This window comes from Paralichthys olivaceus, chromosome 7 (genome assembly GCF_024713975.1).
Source record: "Paralichthys olivaceus isolate ysfri-2021 chromosome 7, ASM2471397v2, whole genome shotgun sequence".
Taxonomy (NCBI): Eukaryota; Metazoa; Chordata; class Actinopteri; order Pleuronectiformes; family Paralichthyidae; genus Paralichthys; species Paralichthys olivaceus.
This window is the reverse complement of record NC_091099.1, coordinates 11,985,921-12,009,801: the sequence shown is the minus strand read 5'-3', so window position 1 is coordinate 12,009,801 and position 23,881 is coordinate 11,985,921. Positions and strand designations below refer to the sequence as shown.

The 23,881-nt window shown below is 42.1% G+C and overlaps 1 protein-coding gene across 47 annotated transcripts; it reads left to right on the top strand.

Moving 5' to 3' along the window:
• The first annotated feature begins 705 nt into the window (after window positions 1-705).
• On the top strand, window positions 706-23,816 carry LOC109624056 (C2 domain-containing protein 5). 47 transcript variants are annotated; one of them, XM_069528636.1, is made up of 33 exons: window positions 706-1,038; window positions 1,436-1,545; window positions 2,066-2,152; window positions 2,818-2,989; window positions 3,077-3,172; window positions 3,501-3,656; window positions 3,751-3,988; window positions 5,948-6,108; window positions 7,714-7,935; window positions 8,392-8,480; window positions 9,261-9,296; window positions 10,754-10,862; window positions 12,492-12,545; window positions 14,566-14,680; window positions 14,796-14,894; window positions 15,008-15,119; window positions 15,250-15,329; window positions 15,580-15,766; window positions 15,847-16,011; window positions 16,467-16,511; window positions 17,053-17,193; window positions 17,600-17,663; window positions 17,786-17,847; window positions 18,083-18,181; window positions 18,290-18,379; window positions 18,475-18,553; window positions 18,731-18,823; window positions 18,928-18,996; window positions 19,945-19,977; window positions 20,303-20,434; window positions 21,593-21,786; window positions 21,876-22,022; window positions 22,195-23,816. In XM_069528636.1, the coding sequence occupies exons 2-33, from the start codon at window positions 1,456-1,458 to the stop codon at window positions 22,318-22,320; spliced, it is 3,642 nt and encodes a 1,213-aa protein (XP_069384737.1). In that variant the 5' UTR covers window positions 706-1,038; window positions 1,436-1,455; the 3' UTR covers window positions 22,321-23,816. The 47 variants fall into 47 exon arrangements, with proteins under 47 accessions (XP_069384737.1, XP_069384745.1, XP_069384739.1 ...); XM_069528644.1 differs by having other exon boundaries at window positions 10,751-10,862; window positions 20,333-20,404; XM_069528638.1 differs by having other exon boundaries at window positions 10,751-10,862; window positions 20,333-20,434.
• The last annotated feature ends 65 nt before the right edge of the window (window positions 23,817-23,881 follow it).

The following is a 23,881-nucleotide window of genomic DNA, read 5'->3' as shown; positions in this document are numbered from 1 at the left end:
AGCATCAGATTTTGTAAACTAGTGAATATTTATGGAAGCAGGAGAGGCAATAAAAATAGCAGTGCCCATCAGATTAAGGGAAGTCTTCGTCAGTGCTATGGTTTGGTTCCCTGATGTGTTTTTAATAGTTTCCTTGGCCAAACAGACATGGAAGGTTATGTCCTGGGTTTGATGGGTTTTTTGACAGAAGCAAAAAGTTTGCAAATTACCAGACTTATTTACTGTCTGCTACAGTTCAGCTTTAAGTGTAGGACCAAAGGGGGACTGCTGGGCCTCGGCGGAGGTATACCGAGTGTTATTCTAATTAGCTTTTATTTGCACTGACTAATCCTATAAATGTATTTATATAATTATATCTATTTTATTATTGAATTTTCTCCTTTCTCCTGACTTTTAAAGCACGGTGTAACATTATTATTAGTAGTTGTTTGTAAGAAAAGAGACAAACCAGGTTGTTTATGTTGCGCATGTGTGAGTCAAACCCGGACGCTGCCTTTACGCACTATTGGGAATTCAGCATGATTTCATTGCGTCACTACTCATAAGATAGTAAAACACATATCACAATTTATAGTATTAGTGCTTTAAATTCATATTTCTATATCTTTTCAGTTTCACTGCTTCTTAGAATGCAGCTTCTTGTTTTTTTTCAAACTGATACTAAGAGCGTACTTTTTTTTTTTTTACTGTAAAGGTCCAGTTCACGACGTGTCGTGAATGCAGCATACGCCAAACCTCGAACGCTCATTCACCGCACGCTGATCTCGCTGGCCGCTGGTTTACTCTCAATCCAGCGGCGTGCGTACGGACTTAGTCGGTGTATTTTCACACCAGCTGTACTGCAGTAACAGTATATATCACCTGTAGTATCAGCCGGTGGACATTTCTGACTGGAAGCACACTTCCCCGGGTGGTGCAGCAGCGGTAACTAACGTGTCGTGTAATGGCAGAGACGCGGAGGTCCGATAAGCGGTGGGCTGTTATCGATAGTGTCCCACCAACGCTTTGACAGCCGTCTGTTGATACCCCAGCGCCCCGGTAAGACTGGAAGCTGTTACCGCTGCGAGGAGCATGGATGATGTTATTGTCGGATGGGTGGTGGCTTTGCTGTGTGCTTGTCAAAACATGGCCGATGATCAGGTAGAGCTAAAGAGATTGTGCCTCCCGCAATGCAGTCAACGCTAAGTGGCTTTTCTCGCTAGCCTTGCCCTGCTAGCGTAATCTTTGCTAACTCACCCGCTGCCGTGTTTGTGGACGTGTCCAACAGAGAAGTTTGAACAGTCGCTGTTTTTTAAGTTAAGCTAGGAGCGTTAGCTGAGTGGAGCTAGCCCATTAGCTAGGGGTGAGGGGGCTGCTCTCCGCACTGTCAACAACATATGCCCCTGTAATGAGTCTCCACCGTTGTTACTGACTGCAGGTTATTGTTTTTCCACAGATCGACTCATCATTTTAATCATGCCTGGGAAACTGAAAGCCAAGATTGTGGCAGGGCGTCACTTGCCTGTGATGGACCGAGCCAGTGACCTTACTGATGCTTTTGTAGAGGTGAGTGGAGATGTTTGGTCAACCAGGTTTGATTTATTCCTTTACTTAATGACACTATTGACATAGATCTGTGACAGCATATACTAAAAGGTTCAGTGTGTTTGATTTAGGTGAAAGGGATCTATCGGCGGAAATTGATTATAAAATAATCCTCATGATGTTGTCAGTAGTGTTGTTTTCTTTACCCTAGAATGGGCCCCTTTATGTTGAAATACTTAATATTTACATTTGGAGCAGGACCTCCCGATGGAGGCCACCATTTTTTTTTAAAGTAGCCCAAACTGGACAATCTAAACACCTCTTGAGTATTTGTCATCTGAAGGCTACCACAGGTTCTCTTTCATGTTTGGAAGGGGAGGGTGAGGTGAGGTATTCAGCTGCAACTTCAACTTCAGATGTCACTAAATTCTACACACTGAAACATTAACTTTTGTTATAACTATGGTGGGTACATCATCATGACTCTAAACAGAAAATTGTGCATTTAAATGATCTGTCCTGTGCCCTTTTTATTTCTCAGGTTAAGTTTGGAAACACAACGTTCAAAACAGATGTATGTCCAAAATCCCTCAATCCACAGTGGAACTCGGAATGGTTCAAATTTGAGGTAAAGGTGGTAATCTTTTAACGCATCACACAGACCCTGTTTGGACCTGGTATTGACATCCATCTTGAGAGATCTGATCACAAGTGGTAAATGTCAAGTTCAGGTCTCAATGCGTCCTGAGATCTAATCACTCAAATGACATTTGGAGGTGGTCTGTGGGTCGCATGTGGCCACATTCCTTACACAGTGTTAACACAAATCTGCCCTGGGCTGCCTACTCAGCTTCCTCTAACCCGCTACAGTCTCTTACTAGCTCACTCGTGCCGACACACACACACACACAAACACACACATTGCCAACAGACACATCTGTAGACTCAGCATAATTTGGTGTTCATGGGAGCTGAGTTCTTATCCCAAGGTTAATTCTGTCTACGTGTAATCAGATATTTCGGGACAGATGTTAAAACAAGGTCTGACCAGGGCCATAGTTCCTGTTTACACACACAAAGTGTTCACCTCGCTCATTTGGTGTTAAATGCCTATAATCATAAAAGGCCTTAGGTATGATGTTTATGATTTAGGCACCGCCAATTTTTATGTCTCTGGTAAGTTGGCTGGACTCGTTTTAGTGCATTTTACTTAAAAAAGTAAATAAGCATGTATTACATCAGCTACTCTCTTAACCCTTTGTGTTCTTTCCCTTTCTTTCTCTTGCTGACTAGGTCGATGATGAGGACTTGCAGGATGAGCCATTGCAGATCACAGTGTTGGACCATGACACATACAGTGCTAATGATGCCATAGGGAAAGTTTACATTGATATTGACCCGCTACTGTCCAATGAGGCGGCCTCTGTCATCTCTGGCTGGTTTCCTATCTATGACACCATCCACGGTATGACAATTAACTTATAGGACCGTAATAATCACAATGTGCGTTTATTTCCCACTATATGTATTTCTGTTCATTATTTCCAATCAGGAATTCGAGGGGAAATCAACATCCTTGTCAAAGTGGAGCTCTTCAATGATCTGAACCGCTTCAGACAGTCCTCCTGCGGGGTTAAGTTCTTCTGCAGTACGTCTGACTTGACTTTTGGTTCACAATTGTTTGTTTATAGTCTTAAAATACATCATTAGACACAATTTTAATGTATGAAGTGCAGAGTTGTGAGATTGCACACAGGGCTGTTATGTACAAAGCAATGCAGGAAAGATGCTAAGCGTTATAGAGCTGATGTTTCAGTCACAAAGTGGATGCTCCTCTTCAGTCTGTTTGAGTGGTTATCTATAAGGATCTGCCACTTGTGTCTCTATATGTTCTTCAAATAGAATAATGGATAAATAAAAAGCTTGGCTTGAAATTCTGTCCCTATGTGATGTTTTTTTTAATTTGTATATGACAGCCACATCCATTCCACGGTGCTACCGAGTAGCAATGGTGCACGGCTTTGTGGAGGAACTTGTAGTGAATGAAGATCCAGAATACCAGTGGATCGACCGCATTAGAACTCCTCGCGCCTCCAATGAGGCTCGTCAGAGGCTCATCTCTCTTATGTCTGGTAAGAATATTCACTCTTTTCATGTCAATGTACAAGAAGAGGAATTGATCATCCACTTCCACCCTACCAACCCTTGTGTGTTATTACAATTTAGGAGAGCTGCAGAGGAAGATAGGGCTCAAGGTACTGGAGATGGGCGGGAATGCAGTGGTGGGCTATTTGCAGTGTTTCGATCTGGAGGGAGAGTCAGGCCTGGTGGTCCGAGCCATAGGCACTGGCTGCACACTGGACAAAGTCAGCTCCGGGAGTGCCCCGAACACCAACACACACGTGCACCCAAACACAGCCCCTGTTACCAATGCCTGCAATTCCCCTTCTAAGGATGGAAAGGAGTAAGTATGAACCAGTAACACATGCATGAACCCTGCTTTGTTTTATACTCCACACCGAATCTAGTTTGTGAAAATGGAGAAAGATGATTGCAGTGTGCATGAGAGGGAGACTGTGTGGAGGAAATAAACTGTATGTTAGTCTGTGTATAGTCTCACAGTTAGTCCTGTGTGTGTCTCAGTATCTTTTAGTCCCTTATTTGTAGTTTGTGTTTCTATTTTCTTCATATGTATTGCACTATGAAACTAACAGCACATAACCTGAGACACACACATGTACAGTACACACACACACACGCGCACACACACATCCTCACCCCTGTCCTCCTCCCTTGTCAGCTCTTGTAGGCTGCTCTTGCATGGCTTTCAGCACTAGCTCTGCATGTTCGAGTGCTTTTAGTGAGTGACCAGCACATGTGTTTCCGCTCAGCCTCTAATAGTGTGTCCCTTTACTGTCTGCTGTCCTAACCCTGACTGCTGAGTTTGTGATTTCCTCCAGTTAATGTAAGCTGCATGTGTGCCACTGATTTGCATTTCTATCTGTTTGAGATAGTGTGAATCAGGGATATCAACACCTTTTGGTTACGGCTTTAATGGCACTCTTACCTTACTCGTGAGGTTTTAATGAGTCTTCGGATTGCTTCACTTATCTGACCTATGGCCCAAACTCAAAGATTGCACTTTAAGATAACATAAAATGGAGAAAAGCAGTAAATTGTGCCATTTGCGAAGCTGCAACAATCAAATGGCATTTTTGCTCAACCATTCTATCATCAATATTGCTGCTGTTAGTTTTCTATTGATTTACATGTTCCTGTTGCCTTCTGCTGTGTTTGTATCCCTGCTGTGCATGTTTGCGTGAGACTGAGATCTGTAGCTGAGAGCTGTGCATGCATTTCCTTCTGCTTTCTTGTGGCTGTAAATGGAATAACAGCGGCAAAGAGAGAGTAAAAACCCTCTTTTGTGTTCTTTTCTTTTTTGTCTCTTTTGTCACTCTGTTGCGATGGTGTGGTGTTGGTTGTTGTTGTGCATCTCTTTTCTTCCTCTCTCTGGCTACCAATTGGACCGGGATCCTTTCTCGCTGCTCGTATTCAAAATCGCTCCTCCGTTCTCCTCTCTCTCTTCCTGCGTGCTGATCGGCCCAGGTCTCCCCTTGCCCATGGATGCCGCTCCACCCACAACAGCCCAGTGCATTCGGCCTGCAGCTCCCAGAGACTGTCCCAGAACTTCTCTGTCTCTGTTCCCACACTCATCTTTACTGGTACGAAGAGCCAGGGGAGGTAATAGATACAGAAGGCAGAGAGGAAGTTCAAACAGAATTAGATATTGCTGAAGGAGAAAATTATTTTTGCTGGAGTCTGGATAGTTTGACAGCTTTGTCATTGCAATATATGTTCAAGACAGAGGCATCGAGACAAAGGAAGGAAGACACACCTTTATACCTTTATTAGAAATAGGCAGACTGTTGATACTAGCCTCAAATCCCTCCACCTATCAATTCCAACGACATGGGGGTGGGTTGTCATGTTCCAAGCTGCACCGTTCTGCATTTCGATTGGCTGTTTGCACAAAAAAATGTTCAAGGTGTGGCTTACCCCTGAGGAAGGGCCTATGGTCTCCCTACAGTCTTGTGACCTTTGCTTCACTCCATTGGGACACGTGCTTCAGCTCATCATCCTCTGTTGAATCTGACCTTGTGTTTTGCCACATTTCTTTTGTTTTAGTTGAATGTGTGTGTTTCTTTGTGTTTGATATATATTCTTTTGCTTTCCACGCTTGCTTTTTTGTTCTCCAGCCATCTGTAGCACCTCACTCTCGCCTAACCCAGACGAAACAATTCGCAGGTTCAAAATGTCAACACTGACCCACTCTCATATATGCACACACACAAATGCCTTGAGGCTGGCGTGGTAATTGATAAGGTGTGTGTGTGTGCGTGTGTGTGTCATGTATTCCTGGCAGGCCGGTATTTGCTGAGGATCTGCCCTCGTTCTCCGGCCCGCCTACCCCTTTCAGAGCCCTCCCCACCTCCTCCTCCTCTCCTCCCCCCTTCTCTCCATCCAAGCCATGCAGCCGCCAGTCCTCATCATCAGACACAGACCTCAGTTTGACGCCCAAGACGGGTAAGAACACTTGGCCCTGTCCCTGACCTTCCCGTTGTCATCCCTCTCCTCCCCTACAACTCATTCTGGTGCTACTCTGGTGGTAGATTTTGAAGTTATGTTGAGGTTTTTTTCCTTTTCTGTTTTTCCATGGTTGAGTTTGATATTTGAATACTGTAAATTGCATTGTAAATGTTTATTTTGCTGTGTTTCATCCTCCCTCTTGTCTTCAGCAGCCTGGTGTGTCGCTTCACAGTATTGAAACATTTTTTTAACATAGGTATAATAACGTGAAGACACATCAGGTCTCTGTATTAGTTATTTTCCCTTGTTGTTGTGGTCTTAAATTGAAGCACTGTGTTTCATGAGGGGCTGTAGTTGATCTACGGTCACTTCTTCATTAGCAGCCATTATGGTTAATCATTGAGGTAAAGGTGAACTTAGTCAAACTCTGCCCCAAGGACAACTTGAGCACATTTTCACACAGTTAAGCAGAAATGCAACAAAGTCTGAGGAAGATTCTCACAAAGAGCCTCTCTACCAACCCCTCAGGAGGACCAGCAGCCTACTTTCCTCCTCTTTGCTCCCACTCCTCTACTTTTCTTTCTCTTATTTTCCCTTCACTATCATCTGCTTTGTTCAGCCTCCTATTGTCCTCTCTCCCTCTTGTCTTTTCTATCCTCAATTTCTTTAATTTGACTTATCAAGCCCACCTGCATCCTTTGCATTGGGAATGAACCATAGACTGTATATAAAATGGATGATGCGTATACATTTCCTACTGTACAAAAATGAAGCTCAAATATCCCAGATACAGGTGCCACCATCTTGCGCTTTGTATTCAGTCATTTAGAGCCACAGTCTGCACAGTAGTGATTGTGGTGTGGAGCCATACACAGATACAAGCTCAACCAATCGAGTCATTCTCTGCTGTCTATCATAATGTTTTACCTGTTGTAATATCATCAAATAACTAATTTAATTAATTACAAATATGACCAATTGAACAAACCTCAATATGATAACAACTATGTATAATGACAGAAACCGTATTTGAGAAGCATTTATTTAACATAAACTTTGAATTTTAGATTTAGTCCATGTCCCATCCACTCACATGGAGGAGTAGGGTTTATGACCTACACTGCTGTAAGGGACCAGGGGGTGATCAAGATAATTTGGCTTCTGTTTTGGGAGGTTTGATTTCGTTGATCTTTATGTACAGTTTATGGGATGAACCAGTCCAACTTTTATTCTCCAAAACCGCAATTCAGAAAGTCCTGAGTCAATACCAGTCGCCTCTTTCATGCGGATGTAAGATGAGTATATCTCCCTCCCAAAAGTCATTATTTATATAAGGTCAATCAGTCACATCATGTTTCATACCTTATCCAATAAATAAGGGCAGTATCAATGTTTAAACCGATTCAGCCTATCAAATTGAGGCATCACCACCATTTTTTCCATGCTGTTGTCCCCTTTTTCCTTATCACATCCTTCTTAACCTCCTTTGTTATTTGTGTTTCTGCTCCATCTCCTTATTACTCTGCCTCTCCATTCTCAATTCTGATCCATTCTTTTTTCCTCTGTGCAACCTCCACTTGTTTGTATTTAACTGCTGGATAGAGGAGACCCAGACTGTGAGATGCAGGCCTGGGATCTTCCTCTGCCCCAGCTCCCCCACCCTCTCCACAGCCAGTCTGTCCCTTCCTGGTTCTGGCTCATTGGGCTGCAGTCTTGGCTCTGCCCCTAGAGCCACCACCCTGCCCTTTATCTCCATCCAATCAGACTCTACTTTGCTGAGAAAGAGCGTGTCCTTCACGGGGGACCTGCTGCTGGCATCCTCTGGTATAGTTGGAGTCCTGTGTGTCACCAAGTAACAGAACCTTATAACGTTGTTGCTTTGGCATCTCTTAAAGGCAGGGCATCGACTTGAATGATGATATCAGGAACATTAACTCAATATGCATGTTATAACTGCCCAGAGCCCATTTTTGAATACTTCTGATTCTCCTACCTCAGCATGTGGTGTGATGTGTTTGTCAGCGGTATCCAATCCTGACACTACGTCCAGTAAAAGTAGAGTAGGCTAGACTTAGGATGAGGTTTATTATTGATGCAGGTTTATTTATCCATCTCAGCCTAAGATCTTGTGCACAGTTCCAGCAATTGCTTGTTTGTTTTGTCACTAAAGCATTGATACTACAATGTAATACCAACTGACTGTTTGACTTGGCATTCTAGTCCGTTTTACATTTGTGTTTAAAGTGATGAAACTACAGCCGGACTCTCCTCTGTGATCAGGTATGGGCAGTGGGGGCAGTGCCGGGAAGGAGGCGGGGCCTCTGAAGACCCTTCTCAGACAACAGACGCAGACAGCTCTTGAACAGAGGGTATGATGACTCATTTACACATGCTCACAAGCGTTTTTTACGGACTCACACCATGTGTAGACATTTGAGACTGAATTGCACATTAAAAGGCAAGTGAAATCTTACAGTGTTACCGAACTTTTGGGCTTAAACCTTTATTTACGATATTAGAACTAATTGCACAGTATAATGGTGATGGAAAAATTTACACTGTCCGCACTTATATTGTTCCTTCTAAGCCTTGCATCTACAATGTTATTGTCTGTGCCACCGGGACACGAAGAATAGAATTATCTTGGTATCCATCCCCAGACTAATGCTATTTCAAATTATGTTATTACAATGCAATGCTGTGCAACATTGCATCATTGTTATAGCTTTTGCTGGTTTGCATGTTCAGTATAACATCAATATACTTACAGTATACATACTTCTCTCTTCCCTGCTTATATCAGCAAAGTAGTTTTGACAACTTCCTCTGGAGCCAGCTCTGAGGAAAAGTACCTGCATTTTCGTGTTACTGCAGTGTCTTTAAGACCAAACAATAATACCACGTTGAACCACTACTTGTCTGATGCCTCTTTAATTAGCCAAAATAAACACAATCCGACACAGGTGATACTTTGACCTGCAGTTTATGATGCATCAGTCCCACATGTCACACAAGGCACATGTTGCTTTCTTGGTGAAAGATTTCTAGTTTACACTGGTGAGGTGGTTACGTGTTCAATGGGGAGTGGGTCTGTGTAAGAGCAAGTAATGTTCCCTTTCTTTGTCCTCTTGATCACTTGTGCTACTCAGGGAACGTCCTCCTCTGGGTTATTGTTAAACGCCAGGGTATGTCCCATCAGTATGACGCTTTTTCTCTCCACCTTTCCTCTAACATCCTGACCAGCCTATGGCCACCAACCGGTCCGAAACAACTCCTAACCCGTCCCTCCTCTACTGTTTGTAGATCTCAGAGGGGCAGGCTGGGACTTAGCGACACAGCATCCTTTGCCTGTCGTTGTGTTTGCTATGCACCGGCTACACTCTAAAGGATTCACAGACATGTGGGTTTGAGGGCTGGGAGGCTAGGAGTTGTTCCTTTCAGTTTTGAAAGGGGTCTGTGGCTGTGCGTGTGTGTGCCCTCTAGATACTCATTTCGAACACTCTTTTTCGAACTTCTTTTCCAGAGTCTGATTTTTAGTTTCCTGTGTCAACAAAGGGAATGAGCACGCTCACCTCATCACTTCATTCTTGCCTCTCTGCTCCAAGTGGAAGGAGCTGTCAGTCAAATTAGTAGCTCTATATTCCTTCCAAGAGTACTGGACAAGAAAGAAAGTAATAGTAGTCCCACCTTATTTCTGACCTCAGCCATTCATCACATTTACCTGCATGATTGATAATCACAACATCCTTCAGGTTTTCTGTGAAGGTGGTCAAAATAGAATGACCATGATGCTAACCAGCAGTTCCAGTGATCTTGCTCAATTTGCATGGATTAGCAACTCAATATTTAAGTGAAGGAAGAGGACCAGTGTGTCCAGACCTGTCCTGTTGTGGAAAGAGAAGCATGTAAACATGTGTTTGGGTGCCCTTCATTTGAAAATCACATTATCATTTGGTGATTAAAAAAAAAAAGAAGCATTTATATAGATTTGAAAGGATTGAATAAATCACTAAATCACCATATCTAGGCCTCCTCAATCACTTACAGATCTATTTGAAATGCTCAACAAATGTAGGTAGGAGTGGAACAAGTGGGGATTCCTTGGGGGTAAACCTTGCATGGGGAAACACCATCACACTCGATCCTTGCTGCATGTTTGCACATTTCCTCACACTAAACACGATAGTCTACACACATCAGTTACGATGCAGTTTGGGACTTTAGAAAAACAGGTATATTTTTTAGCAGTACACCCAGAGAGACCACATGATGAAGTGTTAGTATTTGTTTATCATTTATAATATTATATTTTTTTGGGCTAAAAAATAAATTACTTGTATTGGAGCACTACAAAAACTTTGGGTTATATTTGCAAAAAAATTAAGTTTAAAAAGTTAAATTTTGTATTGCTACTTTATTTAAGTTGTTAATACGTTTTTTGAATTAAAAATATCAGAAAAAAATAGTTTTAACCTTTATTCGGCAAAAACAGTACATTTGAACTCAGGCAGTGGGATATTATAAACATAAAATATTCTAATCATGGCGTAGATAATTAGATGATAATAGCAAAAATATACAGGAGAAGTCCAGAGTGTGATTTCCTCTGCTGTAAGTGACCAAGCTTTATTTCTATCAGCAGGAGTTCCCATTCTTCACTTTGACATCTTTCCCACACGGTTTTCTGGTCCATGTCGGCGGAGTGGTCAGCGCTCGCTCTGTCAAACTACTCGACCGAATACACAACCCTGGTGAGTTCAGCACACACAGACCCACAAGGTGCTTATCCATTGTCCTGTTAAACAATATGAGTTTCTTCATCAACCTATAGTGTTGTGTGAGTGTCCAGTGTTGTTGCAAGTGGTTGGTCCAGCTCCTGATATGTTTGATTTGTGTAGAGAAATGATGATGAAAGACTTGAGTCATTTCCCGAGTCCTTAAGCAGGTGAAAGCTGTTCCTGTTCAGGCTGATGGGCTGCTGCTTTATAATTGTGTTAAAGTGAGGGTTATTGTCAAAACAAATAAATGGATAGGGGCAACTTTCACCTCCTGATAATATGTAGTCAGTGCTGGTCAAGTGATGTGTGTGATGTGTGTGATGTGTGTGTGTCTACTGACTGTGTCTGACTGACTGTGTCTGACTGACTGTGTCTGACTGACTGACTGCCCCCCCCCCCCCCCCCCCCCGGAGATGAGGTGCTATAGTGGTGCATGGCTCCAGTCTGTCGCCTGCTGCATCTGTTGTGTGGTGTTGTTGTTGGCTGCAGGTGGTGCTGTGGTGAGGTTCATTGGTGTTTAATATATGCCTCCACCCCTCTAAAAGGTTTTAATCTCAGTTCATAATCATAATATTGATTTTGCTTATTAGGTGAGTTTCTACCTATTGAAGGTGTTTGAACATCTGAATCCTCAGTAATTTTGGCCTTTGACTATTATGAATTAAGAATGTGTGAGAAATTGGAGAAAGGGTAGTGCTTATCATTGTTGGCTGGGTTAGGATAAGCAGGGATATATTTAGAAACCAAATTAAACCTCATATATCAAATTGTTTTCAGCAAAAATATTTAGTATATAATGAGTAAACTTACCGTTTTACTGTTATGAATTAGTGCAAAAAACCTAGTTTTACATTGTTCTCCCTGTTCCAAACATTCTGGAGAGATCCCTGTTCATGCGTGGAATAGATTATATCAGCTACAGATCAGATATAAAGGTGTCCTGTGGAGTTTTGACTGAAGGTAACTCTGTTTTTTTTTGATGGGTCCCTGTTTCATTTGTATTGTGCACACGTGTGCCCACACCTAAATGTGATGGACGCAAACTCATTCTCTTTTCCTTGGATTGACAATTGGTGATTATAATCGCCACCATTTAAAATCTTAATATTGTAAATATCATTCGCAAATGTCGCTTTAGGAGGGTTTGATAGCACAACAGTCAGAATCAGAAATCTTTATTGTCATTGTAACAATGTGACATTGTACAACAAAATTTAGGTGCCGTATTTGTAACAATGCATGTTGGCAAGAGGTTGTGCAGCAAGAGTTGTTTGAATGAAAACTCCACATGGCATCTTTTTAAGTTAAGAGATAAACTGCTACTGCATGTTTTTTTTTTTCTTCACCTCAAGTCCTTTTTCCAAATTTTCACTAGGTCTTAAGCTTTTTCTCATCTCTATTTTCCTCTTTTCTTCTTCAATCTCCTTCTTTTCAGATTGCGTTCATAGGCCTGACTTAAGTTTGTGTTTGCACAGTGACTGTGAAGTGCTGTCTGTCTTTGCGTAGTGACTGTGGAGTGCTGCTGTCGTGTCATGCTTGTTTGTTAGACTCTCTTCTTTTCTTTTTCTCTCTTTTCTGTACTAACTGTGTGTTCTGGCCCAGCCTTGGGTAACACACGCTCATACAAACTGCTAGACTGGAATAGTATCACTGCAGGTATTTCCCCCCTTTTACTGCTCTCACCCACAGGAGAGATGGCAGCTCAGTGAAGTAAAACCTCTGTCCTCTTTAGATGCACATAACACTGACTTTTAACCAACACAGACCAGGTAGCCTGAATATCCACAAACAAATTTGACATTTAGTGTATTGCTAAAAACTCCTGAAATCAGTGAGCTGCCATTCTCCTCTCTTTAATCTGTGTGAGTGTATGCTGGGCTGAGTTGAGCATGCGCTGTGTCCCCCACCCCATCCAGCCTGACCTGTCTACCTCCCCCCCCACACCCAGCTCATCCTGCTGCACAGACGAGCTGAAGCTCTTCTCTAATGTCGTCTCAGCACTGTTTTCTAACGCTTCCTGAACCGGCATTGTGGTCAAACCTGTCTAGACCAGAGGAGGTTTAGGAGGTTTACTCTGTGACAAAGAGCCACTGACTGGGCATGTGCATCCCTAACTCACTGGGCCGTATTCATACTGAGAGACAGAGTGAAGGAGAGATGGACGGATGGATGGAAGGCAGGTTGATTGAATGGGTCGCAGTTGAGGAAATCTAAAAATGGATGGGGATGTATGTTCGGTTGAAAGCAGAGAATTTGAGCTTGGACTTGAGTACGGCACGATTCTCTAACTTAAAAATTAGACAAGCTTTGATGGACTCTGGTGAATGAATATGGCCCCTCTATGCCCATAAGTGTGCACATGGTCATGAGCGTGCACGTTTGGTGAGCCTGTGCCTGTGTGACATGCAGCTTCTGATTTAAAAGGAACCCACCTCTTGAGCCTGAGGCCTGACCATCAGTCATTACTCTTCATCTCTTCAGTTTGATCTCTTTACCCCTTCATTCATTCCTCTCCCCTGTCTCACCAAGCAGCCGAGTATTTCTTTCCCGGGGCTCCTTCAGCATGTCATGTCGAGGAGTCATGGGGTGCAGCTCAATACTCTAATGTAGCTTCCTTTAATTCTATCAAATTAGTGATAGTAAACTCAACTGGCATTGATTTTACTCTGAGCAAAGTTAATGCAAAGCCTCATGAGACTATTGAAACACACCCATGGTTTAGCCCCAGTATGATGAAGGCTCAATCCCTTTGACGTAAGGAATTATTTTTACACACAAGGCACAACCATGTCTTTTATGGAATTTCTCTATTTCTATACTGTAACAAACCAAAACATACCCAGTAGCAGGTGTCTGTATTTCACAGCCATATCCTTTCTGTTAGTGCGGGAAAGGTCATAGAGAAGAGAGAGACAGGTTTTTACACAGTGTGTACTTCAGGAATCACACACAACTAACCATTGACTTTGCCTTCATCATCATCATTGTCATCATGTTCATCCTCAAACTCTCATAAAGTATTCTCATCGTCTCGTGGTTTTACAGAATAATAGTTGAGCTTGCTTTGAAACCAAATTTACCCCATAAATCATCAGAAAATTTGATTTGTCAGTTTTATTTGTGGTAAGTCAAATCAGTTGGATAAGAGAGCAGATTACATCAAATTTTTCTCGTGTTTGTACTCGTCACAGCAGTGCATTAAGTATAGCCTTGAGCTAGACTTTAAGGTTCAGTGTGTAGAATTTAGTAACATCTAGTGGTGAGGTTGCATGTTGCAGCTGAATTTCCCTCACCTCACCCTCCCATTTCAAACATGAAAGAGAACCTGTGGAAACTTCAGTTGTCATAAAAACTCACGGTGTTTACTTTGTCCTGTCTGGGCTACTGTAAAAAATATGGCGGGCTCCGTAGAGAGGAACCTCTCCTTATGTAAATATAAAGTATTTCAATATAAAGGGCCCATTCTAGAGTAAAGAAAACAACAATTGATATAATTTCGATAAAACACACAGGATTAAATTATATTATTATTATATTAAATTTCAGCCAATAGATCCCTTTAAACTTAATCTTACACACTGGACCTTTAAGTGTTACGTGAGGTTTTGATTTATAATTCAGGTAATTTTGACATGATGTTTGAAAGCTGTTTGACTCAGAGGTTTATGTTTTGCAGATGAGCCAGAGACTCGCGACGCCTGGTGGGAGGAGATTCGCCAGGAGATCAAATCTCATGCCAAAGCTCTTGGCTGCCATGCTGTCGTGGGCTACAGCGAGAGCACCAGCATTTGGTGTGTAATAGTGAATACATACATTGAGAACTACTGCACATTTATCAGTTTGCTGCATCACTTATACACACAAGGTTTGTCCTGTTCTCATCCTATTCCCTTCTTCTTAAAACAGTGAGGAGGTGTGTATCCTCTCAGCATCAGGCACAGCAGCCATCCTGAATCCTAGATACATGCGTGAAGGCTGCCTTGATACCGGAAACTCTGAACACAGGTTTGTTTTTGTGTGAATCTCTTTGGATGCATTGTTAATGTAATGTGGTGTAATTTATTTTATGTTAACTGAGTTATGATGTATGTCATACCAAGGGGTGTGTCTTGTTCCAGGTTTGAGGAACCATCTCCCCCGAGCTGTGGTTTTTGTCACATCCCATATGACGAGCTCAACATGCCATTTCCTGCCCAGCTCACATACTGCTACCGCTGCAGACGGCAAAAGGTCTCAATTTATTTCTTTTTATGAATTAAGACTTGCTGAGGATATATTTGGTTTTTCAGAGTACAAATTGCAGTTTACTTTTTTTTTTTTTAAGTGAGTTCACTATTTAAATTGTTTTTTGCTCTTCAAGGTTCCTGATGTGCTTTTCACAACAATCGACATGCCACCGGAAGCAGCTGTCACAGGGAAGGGCTGCCTCATCCAGGCCAGGTAAAATACTTTGCTGTGAAATCACCCCAAAACCTTTTATAGAAAAACGCATAATTAACATAATTAAGTTAAATCAGTTAGACTGTGTCTTAAAGAAACAATCTCAAATCTGTTTTAATAATTATCAGAGCTACAGATGATTATTCATCTGTAGCTAGATTACTACAGTTCCCTTTTTTCCTGCCTCAGCAAGTCGTATCTGGACCTTCTACAGATATAATATAATATAATATATATATATGTCTTCTAGACTGTGTCGTTTAAAGAAGAAAGCCCAGGGTGAAGTGAATGCAACAGCCATCTCCAACCTGCTGCCTTTTATGGAATACGAGTTGCACACTCAGCTGATGAACAAACTGAAGCTGCGGAGCATGAATGCTCTTTTTGGCCTACACATACAGATCAGTGTCGGCGAGAACATGCTCCTGGGTCTGGCTGTAAGTTCATTTAAGTTCAAGAGCTTAATTATCCTCGCATATGTTTTCTGCAGCTTGGTCCTTAAAATGTGTGTGTTCAGTCTGCTACAGGAGTGTACCTCACAGCTTTGCCTGCACCGGGGGGAGTTCAGATTGCAGGGAAGACCCCTGGCGACCTGAGTAATGAGCACCACATCCTCACCATTCAGAAAAGGATCAACGACACTATCGCCAAGAATAAAGAGCTTTATCAAATTAACCCTCCGGTAAGACACACAACAAAGGTTTTGTGATTAAGTCTGCAAATCTTTCCCCCCTAATGGCAGGTTCTCACTGCGAAGGTTTCAACAATGCTTCATTTCAACACTACACTGGCAAGGGACTTCAATTTCTATCAAAATAAATAAACAGCTATTAGTTTTAGGATCTAAAAGAAAATTTTAACAAAATCTGAGATGATGCTGCAACAACCTGATTTGTTTTGACATTGAATGACTCAATACTCTAGTTTGTACCTGTGTCATATACACTGTTATATTAAATAATTTTACACTATAAACAAAGTGATTATTTAACATAAACAGATCCATTCCACTGTAAAGTATTTCCATTACTTTGCAAATAATTCTCTCTGTTTCAGTGTCATGCAGTCATACATTATAGTCTGTTTTTTGTGAATCATGATAAACTTACCCCTCTTGTCTCTCTCTGGTCATTAAAGAAATTATTTGCCCTGGACCCTGAAGTGTTCGGCGGCATAAACATGGTACTGAGCACGCCAACTTTTTTTGCTGTGAGACACAGCAAAGCATGACAAATATTTCACTCTTATTAACCGCAGAACTACACCACCTTTACCATAACTATGTAACAGCTTTTAACTGGGGACGTTTGGGAGCAGGACGATGTGTAATCCACTCCATAGTCACCTCTCGACAGCAAACCACCATAGACTCATTGTAACTGTGTTGTATTTTGATTATGACTATCTATCCTGCCCATTCACACACTCTCACCTGTGTATTTTTATTGTGTGTGTGCATTCCTGTGTGTATGTGTGATTGTTTGCACTTCTTCTTCCAAATTCATATATTAACACCAGCCGTGTGTGTGCGTGCGCACGTGGGTGCGTGCAAGGATCCAGCTGATTGGGTTCTTGAGTGAGTGAGAGCATGTGTTGTGTTATTAACACAGTCCTTCTATTCACTGTACAGTCTATACAGATGTGAGATGCAGAAGCTGCTGTGGTGACCTGATCCTCACCCTGACAGCCTGTTTGCTGACGTCTTGTTTCCCTCTTCTTGCAGGAACTGACGGAGGAAGTGGTGGGTTCTCCGATCCCAGAGCCGAGGCAACGATCTAGACTTTTTCGCTCGCACTCGGAGAGCTCAGATGAACTGTCAGAACTGGACCTCTCCCATGGCAAAAAGGATGCCTTTGTCCTGGAGGTGAGGATCTACAAGAATAAATGATGATTATTTGCAACGTTTTTACACCTCCATGCAGTCATAGCCAGAGGTTGTCTTTCTGTCAGTCCCATTCTTGTGTGTCATGAGTGCAATATCTTAAAACAACTGATTTCTTTAAATTTAGCACAAACTTGGGTTGGACTCAATGATGAACTGATTTGATTTTGGTGGTTAAAGGTCAAAGGCCATACTGACCTCACAAACAAGAATAACTAAAGTAATTATGAGATATGACAATAATTTTTCAGACACATGTAAATAGGTTAAATCATGAAGTGATGCATTTTATATCAAAGGTCTATGGTCGACACGTAAACTCAGGAACAGAAGGAGAGACTTTGGCCATATTTCCTACAACTTGACTGGATTTCTCTCATTTTCCTAGATTGATGACACTGATGCTGTGGAGGACATCCACTCCCTCCTCACTGATGCCAGCCCCCCGTCAGGTATGTGCCATCCATTCACTCCACAGAAGTTGAAATATTTCCCTCCACATGCTCTGTCCGGTATCACCTGATTGGTCCAACAAACATTTCTCTGCTTCATCCTCACCTTCTCATAACTTCAGGTTTCTACAGCTGCAACACTGAGATCATGCCTGGGATTTTTAACTGGACTTCAGGAGTGCAGGTCATACTTTACAGTGTTCACTCATTACACCAAATCTCAATTTGAAAGAATTATTATATTTTGGAAGCCACTTTAATGCATTATGCAGTTGTGTACTTTTGACATTTTCTATCATGTAGACACGTTAAATTCTAGCAAAACTACAATCTGTACATAATTATTGTAATTTTGCCATCATGTAGAATAGACTACTAGGAAACTGTATTACTTTATGTGATTTGTCTCTATCTTACAGATGTTTACATCAGTGAGGGTCTTTAGGTTGAGTAATGCCAATCTCACTAACCAAGGCTTGAACAAGATCTTCACTGACCTATGTGAGAATCTGCTAAAGGTAAGGAAGATGTGACGGTACTGGGTTTTGTTGTTTTCATGCTGCACTATGGTTCTTTCAGTGGTTGTGTTTTGAATGAGGAATCTCAATCATTCATGTTTGTTTCAGAGTTTTTACTTCAAGTTGCGCTCCATGATCCCCTGCTGTCTCTGTCGTCTCAACTTCACTGTAGCAGTGCCAGAAGAAGAACTCATACAGGTAAGAAGTCTCAGACCACAGCTCCTCTGTGAAATCTCTTACAAAACTGGATATTAAGTAAAGTTTACTTCCACGCCTCTCTGTCTGCCTCCCAGGTCGCAGTGACAGCAGTTGCCATGACGTTCGACAGGGACCAGGCGTTAGAGAAGCCAGCAGACAAGCCTTTTACCAAAGGTCTGTCTGGTTAAAGGTTGCTTTTGGAGGAGTTGCTGATTTATCTATTTTGACTCAGTTTTAAAATGCATTACTGTTGCTACATTTATTTGCTGACACAAAAATGTTATAAAATGAAAACGTATTGATGTGGATGCAGCTTAAGAAACCTGGCTGATTGTGTTTGTACCCTTTCAGGATGCAGTGAGACTGAAGAGCAGCTGCAGTTTCAAATGGAGTTGTGCGCAGACTCATCAGCCATCAACACTCAGCCCTCATCTAAAATCTCAGGTAGCCTTTAACCATTCTCTTTTTTATTTACTCCCTGACCTCCTCCGCTGCCTGTGCCCAGCTTCACTAACAGGCATTGCCCATCTCCTCCACTAACACTTCAGGTACAGTCTCTTTACTCACCCCAGTTGCAAAACTCTGCCAAAATCAGCTGGTTGTGGTTCGTTCAGCAGGTAAATGAACTGCGATGTGACCCTGTGTGTCCTGTTTTGCTTTGAATTTAGATGATTAGTGTGATGTGGTGTAGATGAGTTGCCGTGCTCCTAAACATTCAGTTGAACTAAGTAAGACAAGAACAGAATATACAATTCTGATGAGTCCTGCACCGGGTCGGGTACGGGTAAAAATTAACTGAAGGCGGGAAGCTGCTGGGAACTTTTCTTTTGTTTTGGAGAAATCAGAAAAGAAATAATAAATTGGCTCATTGAAGCTGAGTCAGCCGCTGGGATTTGTTTTATTGTTAAAACCTATGACACCTCCTTTGACCTCTCACTTAACTTTACAAATGACTGTCGCTTCCAACACCGAAAACAAACTTGAACATCAAAATGAATGGCATTAAGACATAATTAGCCAGTTGTGAATTCTTCCTCAGTAGCTTTCCTGCTTGTAAAAAGTCCCACATTAGCCACAAGCTAGGCACATTGTCATGGAAAAAACACATTGACAGGTGTTGCGACAAGTCACACATAATTTTCCAAGAACACAACTCACCCACCATAATGAGAGGACAAGGAGATCAGTTGATGCAAGTGACTGTGTATGTAGCACATGTGTTTAATCACAGGTGACAGGTCAGGTTGCAGGTCATGTGTTAACAGGTCTGGGCGGGTTTGCTTTTGGCCTAAAGATAATAATAATTGCAGGTAATGGGCAAGTCCAGTCCGTATCTTTGTGCATATTGATTTTTCAAAAGGGACCCGTGCAGGACTCTACTGTAGATGTACAGAACATGTGGATTCTGGATGGTTAAAACTTTTGAACACATTTAATTTCTGTTGTGAATCACCCTAAGCTCTTCTTTATCTCTGTCAAGTGCAAAGGTTAACTGTGTGTGTGTGTGTGTGTGTGTGTGTGTGTGTGTGTGTGTGTGTGTGTGTGTGTGTGTGTGTGTGTGTCAGGTGTCCCAGAGAGCACCAACGTCTCACCTCGAGGTAAGCCCACTTCTTGACCACAATCTCCCTCTACCCCACCTCCCCTGCTACCAAAACAACTACACTGCCCCTTTTTTTTTGTCTCGGACAAAGTTATCCTGCACCACTTCCAAACCTCATCCACTTTTGTTTGTTTTTTTTCTGTTCTTCTGTTTGTTTTCCGTGTCTTGTTTTTTTTTTTCTGTCTTGTTATTGTTGTCGTGTGTGTGTGTGTGTGTGTGTGTGTGTGTGTGTGTGTGTGTGTGTGTGTGTGTGTGTGTGTGTGTGTGTGTGTGTGTGTGTGTGTGTGTGTGTGTGTGTGTGTGTGTGTGTGTGTTCTCTCCAGCTGCCTCCGTTGATTACGGTTCCTTTGCAGACAGATGCAGCACCTGGCTAGAGCTGCTTAGGCTGAAAGCTCACACCATAAGACGAGGATCAATTAAGACAAGTAGGAGGACACAGTCTCTAGCACACTCTGGTGATCATACCCACAAATACACAGTTTCACAAGCAATCCCACACCTGCACATACACTAACTCGCACACAAGCACGCAGACACTCAAACACCCGCCATGCATGTCGCTGGGGGGCGGAGCATCGTAAATCAAGCTCCAGCTAGAGTGTGAAAGTTGAAGCCCCGCCCCTCAGAGGGATCCACAATCAGCAGCTTGGCTTTGAAATGCCTGTAGCCATAGTAACAGCAGCGTAAAGAAAATTGATTTCTTTTTTAATTTATTTGTGTGCAGCCCTTAATAATAATAATGATTACATTTTTTTCAAAGCAATTTGATGACAATTACTGGAGAAACTCTTTTGATTGTGCTCTGCATTTGCATTTCTGAATCTGCATAAGGGGAAACAACACTATATGATTTTTTTAAAAATTAAAAAAAAAGAAAAGAGGTTCAAGGTCTGAATGCTACAACATCCTGCAAGAATTGGTGTGATGTTCAGTCCTGTGCACAGTAAGTGAACCACAGTCTAATGTGTAGCTCTGAAGGTTCCTGGATTGATGGACGTACGCCTCATCACGTGAATAAGCATCAAGATGATGGAGTATCTTTCACACTCTGGCTCATATACATGTGTGCTCAGCTTATAGCTGTCTCTGTCCGTCTCCATTTCTCAAGCCTCTTCCACAAAATGCACAAAGACACAAAAATGCTCTCATGTACTTTCACTATACTGTAAATTCTGTATTCACACACGTCAACTTACACAGCTGTGCCCAGGTCTGTCTGTCTGTCTGCAGACACTGTGTATATGTCTTGTCTATTTGCCTACAACTGCATGACGCGCATGGCAACGCATGTAAGTGATTGTCTTGGCACCTCACATTCAGACCATTCCATGTAAAGTCACACATGGATCTAACACACTCGGACAACTGACTTGCCCTCATGTCAGTGCACTCACACGTGTGTTACTCCTGCCAAATGCTAACAGGATTGCATTTTTGCACGGACATTGCACATTCACATTACTTTCTGCTTCAGAGTTCATATCAGCTTTTATTTTTCCATTATTATTGATTATTTTCTGGTATCTCCATTCCGTTTGTCTTTTTCTCCTCCCTTTTGTTTTCCTGTCACGTTTTCTCTTCCGGACCTCTCCCTGCTCCCTCTGCACCTGTAGTCTCATCTTTGGAGCGCAGCAGTCCCTTGCCTGAGGGACGCTCCCGCTCGCTGCGCTCCACCCGCTCGTTTGGAGGCAGCTCGGTCACTGTGGTGAAGATGACGCCACTCTCCTTCCTTCCCGGGACACGCATCATTAAATATCTTGGGATCATCAACATGTTTTTTATCAGAGAGACAACGTCATTACGGGAGGTATGAGCGACACAATGGCAGGAAGTCCCAATGTCATTTTAAAATGAAGACTCGCCTCTAAACTTGAAACATACGTGTGTTCTCCGCAGGAAGGTGGTGTTAGCGGCTTCCTGCACTCTTTCATAGCAGAGGTGTTTGCGATGGTTCGAGCTCATGTTGCAGCCCTGGGAGGTAACGCAGTCATGTCCTACAGCATGAAAGAGTGTGTGTTGATGGAAAATCCAAACAAGAACCAGGTACTCTACAGCACTCATTCACAGTATTAACACAAACCTCTTTCTCTACACTTAAAATACTTTGAAGAAACCCTCGAATGGGTTCAGTTAATGCCAGTTAACCACTTCTGTGATCATCAGACCTGACAGTTTGTGTCCACGTTTTAATCTTGTCCAAACTTTCCTCCTCTAGGCTCAGTGCCTCATCAATGTTAGTGGCGATGCTGTCATCTGTGTCATTGAAACAGACCAGGAGCCCATGCCCTCCACAATAGGTACCGGACAGACCTGTAGTAGCGGAGCTGATGGGGCTACATGACAATGAAACGCTGGCCTCACTGAGTCTGCAGGACACACAATCTGAGTGAACACAACCGTCCAAATGAGTCACTTATGTCTGCCTTAAATCTCTGTAAAAACATCCAAAGGTTTGGCCATCAGTAACAAAGAGCTAGTATTCACACACTCAAAGATATTCAGTCTGTATTAAAATAGGAGTCTAGGATATTTCTCTTTCTTCTTCTTTCCGTTAAACATCAGCCAAAGGACCCCTCTGCATCTGATTTCTGCCTGTGTATTACAGCCGTCCATATGGGGGTCACCCACAGCTACAGTACATTTGCCCATTCCTTCTTTCTGTGTGTCGCACGAGTGACACGAGAGGCAGCTATGACTGATCTGTCCATCATTAGATCACAGGAGACAGTAAATGGACTTGCCAAAAGAGACACAGTTTATCCATCAAATAAATAAAACACAGTCAGACTCTCCTGCAGTGTTCAACTTTGTCTCGGGTGACGTTCAGATCACCCATCTGTCCATTTCTGAGCTGATAGATAAAGGCTATGTCTGGCAGAACATATTACAAATTTCAATTAAACAAATAAATAAAATAAAACTACCTGGAATATACATTTTGAAGGTCATGTAGGTGAATCTGTGATGCAGTGTCTAAATCTGATGTTGTATTGATTTTTAAGATGGATATTCTCTGAACCAGTGTCCAAATTTCTTTTAGAAAGTGTCAAATAATAAAGCCACAACCTTATTTCTATTTCTGGTATCAAACAGGCCATGATTACAGGCGTAATGTGCACATATTTTTGTTCAGTAAAAATGTTCTTTTTACAACAGCCATTACAATGAACCTTAGTCACTGTTTAATAAACTAAAACAGTTTTTGTTGCTGAAAAGCTAATGACATAATGTATATGCCTTTCTATTCACTTAGATGTGGGGGACGGGTATAAAAGAAGCAGACATGCAGCCTTAGATACAAGCTGTGGCCCTTTGCAGTCGAGCAATGACATTTCATGGAATAAAATCATTTTGGCTGAATTTCATCTGTAGCTGTTGAGTTTTCTGGCTCAAATTTTACATCCTTTACCAAGGTCTCATGCTTTGGCATTCCCAAGTCCCAAATAACAGTCCTGCTCCTGATCTGTCCTCCGACGTTCACGTCCAATGCTGGAAAAGAAAGCTTCTCCTCGTGTAGATGCCACCTGAAAATAAACTGTGTAAATGTTCTCTAAAATCAGATTTGAGTATTTTTGTAACATAAGTCTAATGAAATCTACTGTGCTCTTTGCTTGTGCAATGATGTTTTGAATCACTGTGTCAGAGAATTAGCGGTACTCTAATCTGTTCGTGTGATCAGCAGTTTGTGACCAGCTCCTTATTTTTGTGTCGAAAACTTGAATGTACATATTTTGGATGCTTTTGTTTTCTGACTCGCAGCAGGCAGACCCACTTTTTATTGCCATGAATCTGTATGCTCACCTGGTATGTCTTGCACAATAAACTCAGTCAATCCAAGATGCATCTGTCATCACTGATAAAGCTTATGTACAGTTTGAGGTACTTGTACTTGTAATGGTGAA

What these genes read in the sequence shown, in the direction of transcription:
- LOC109624056 (XM_069528635.1), top strand. Translation starts at nt 1,456, where the DNA reads ATGCCTGGGAAACTGAAAGCCAAGATTGTGGCAGGGCGTCACTTGCCT. An exon ending in CCTGCTGCTGGCATCCTCTG is followed by an intron (nt 7,936 to 8,391) that starts GTATAGTTGGAG and finishes CTCTGTGATCAG; the next exon opens with GTATGGGCAGTGGGGGCAGT. An exon ending in GCCCTCATCTAAAATCTCAG is followed by an intron (nt 18,824 to 18,927) that starts GTAGCCTTTAAC and finishes CTAACACTTCAG; the next exon opens with GTACAGTCTCTTTACTCACC.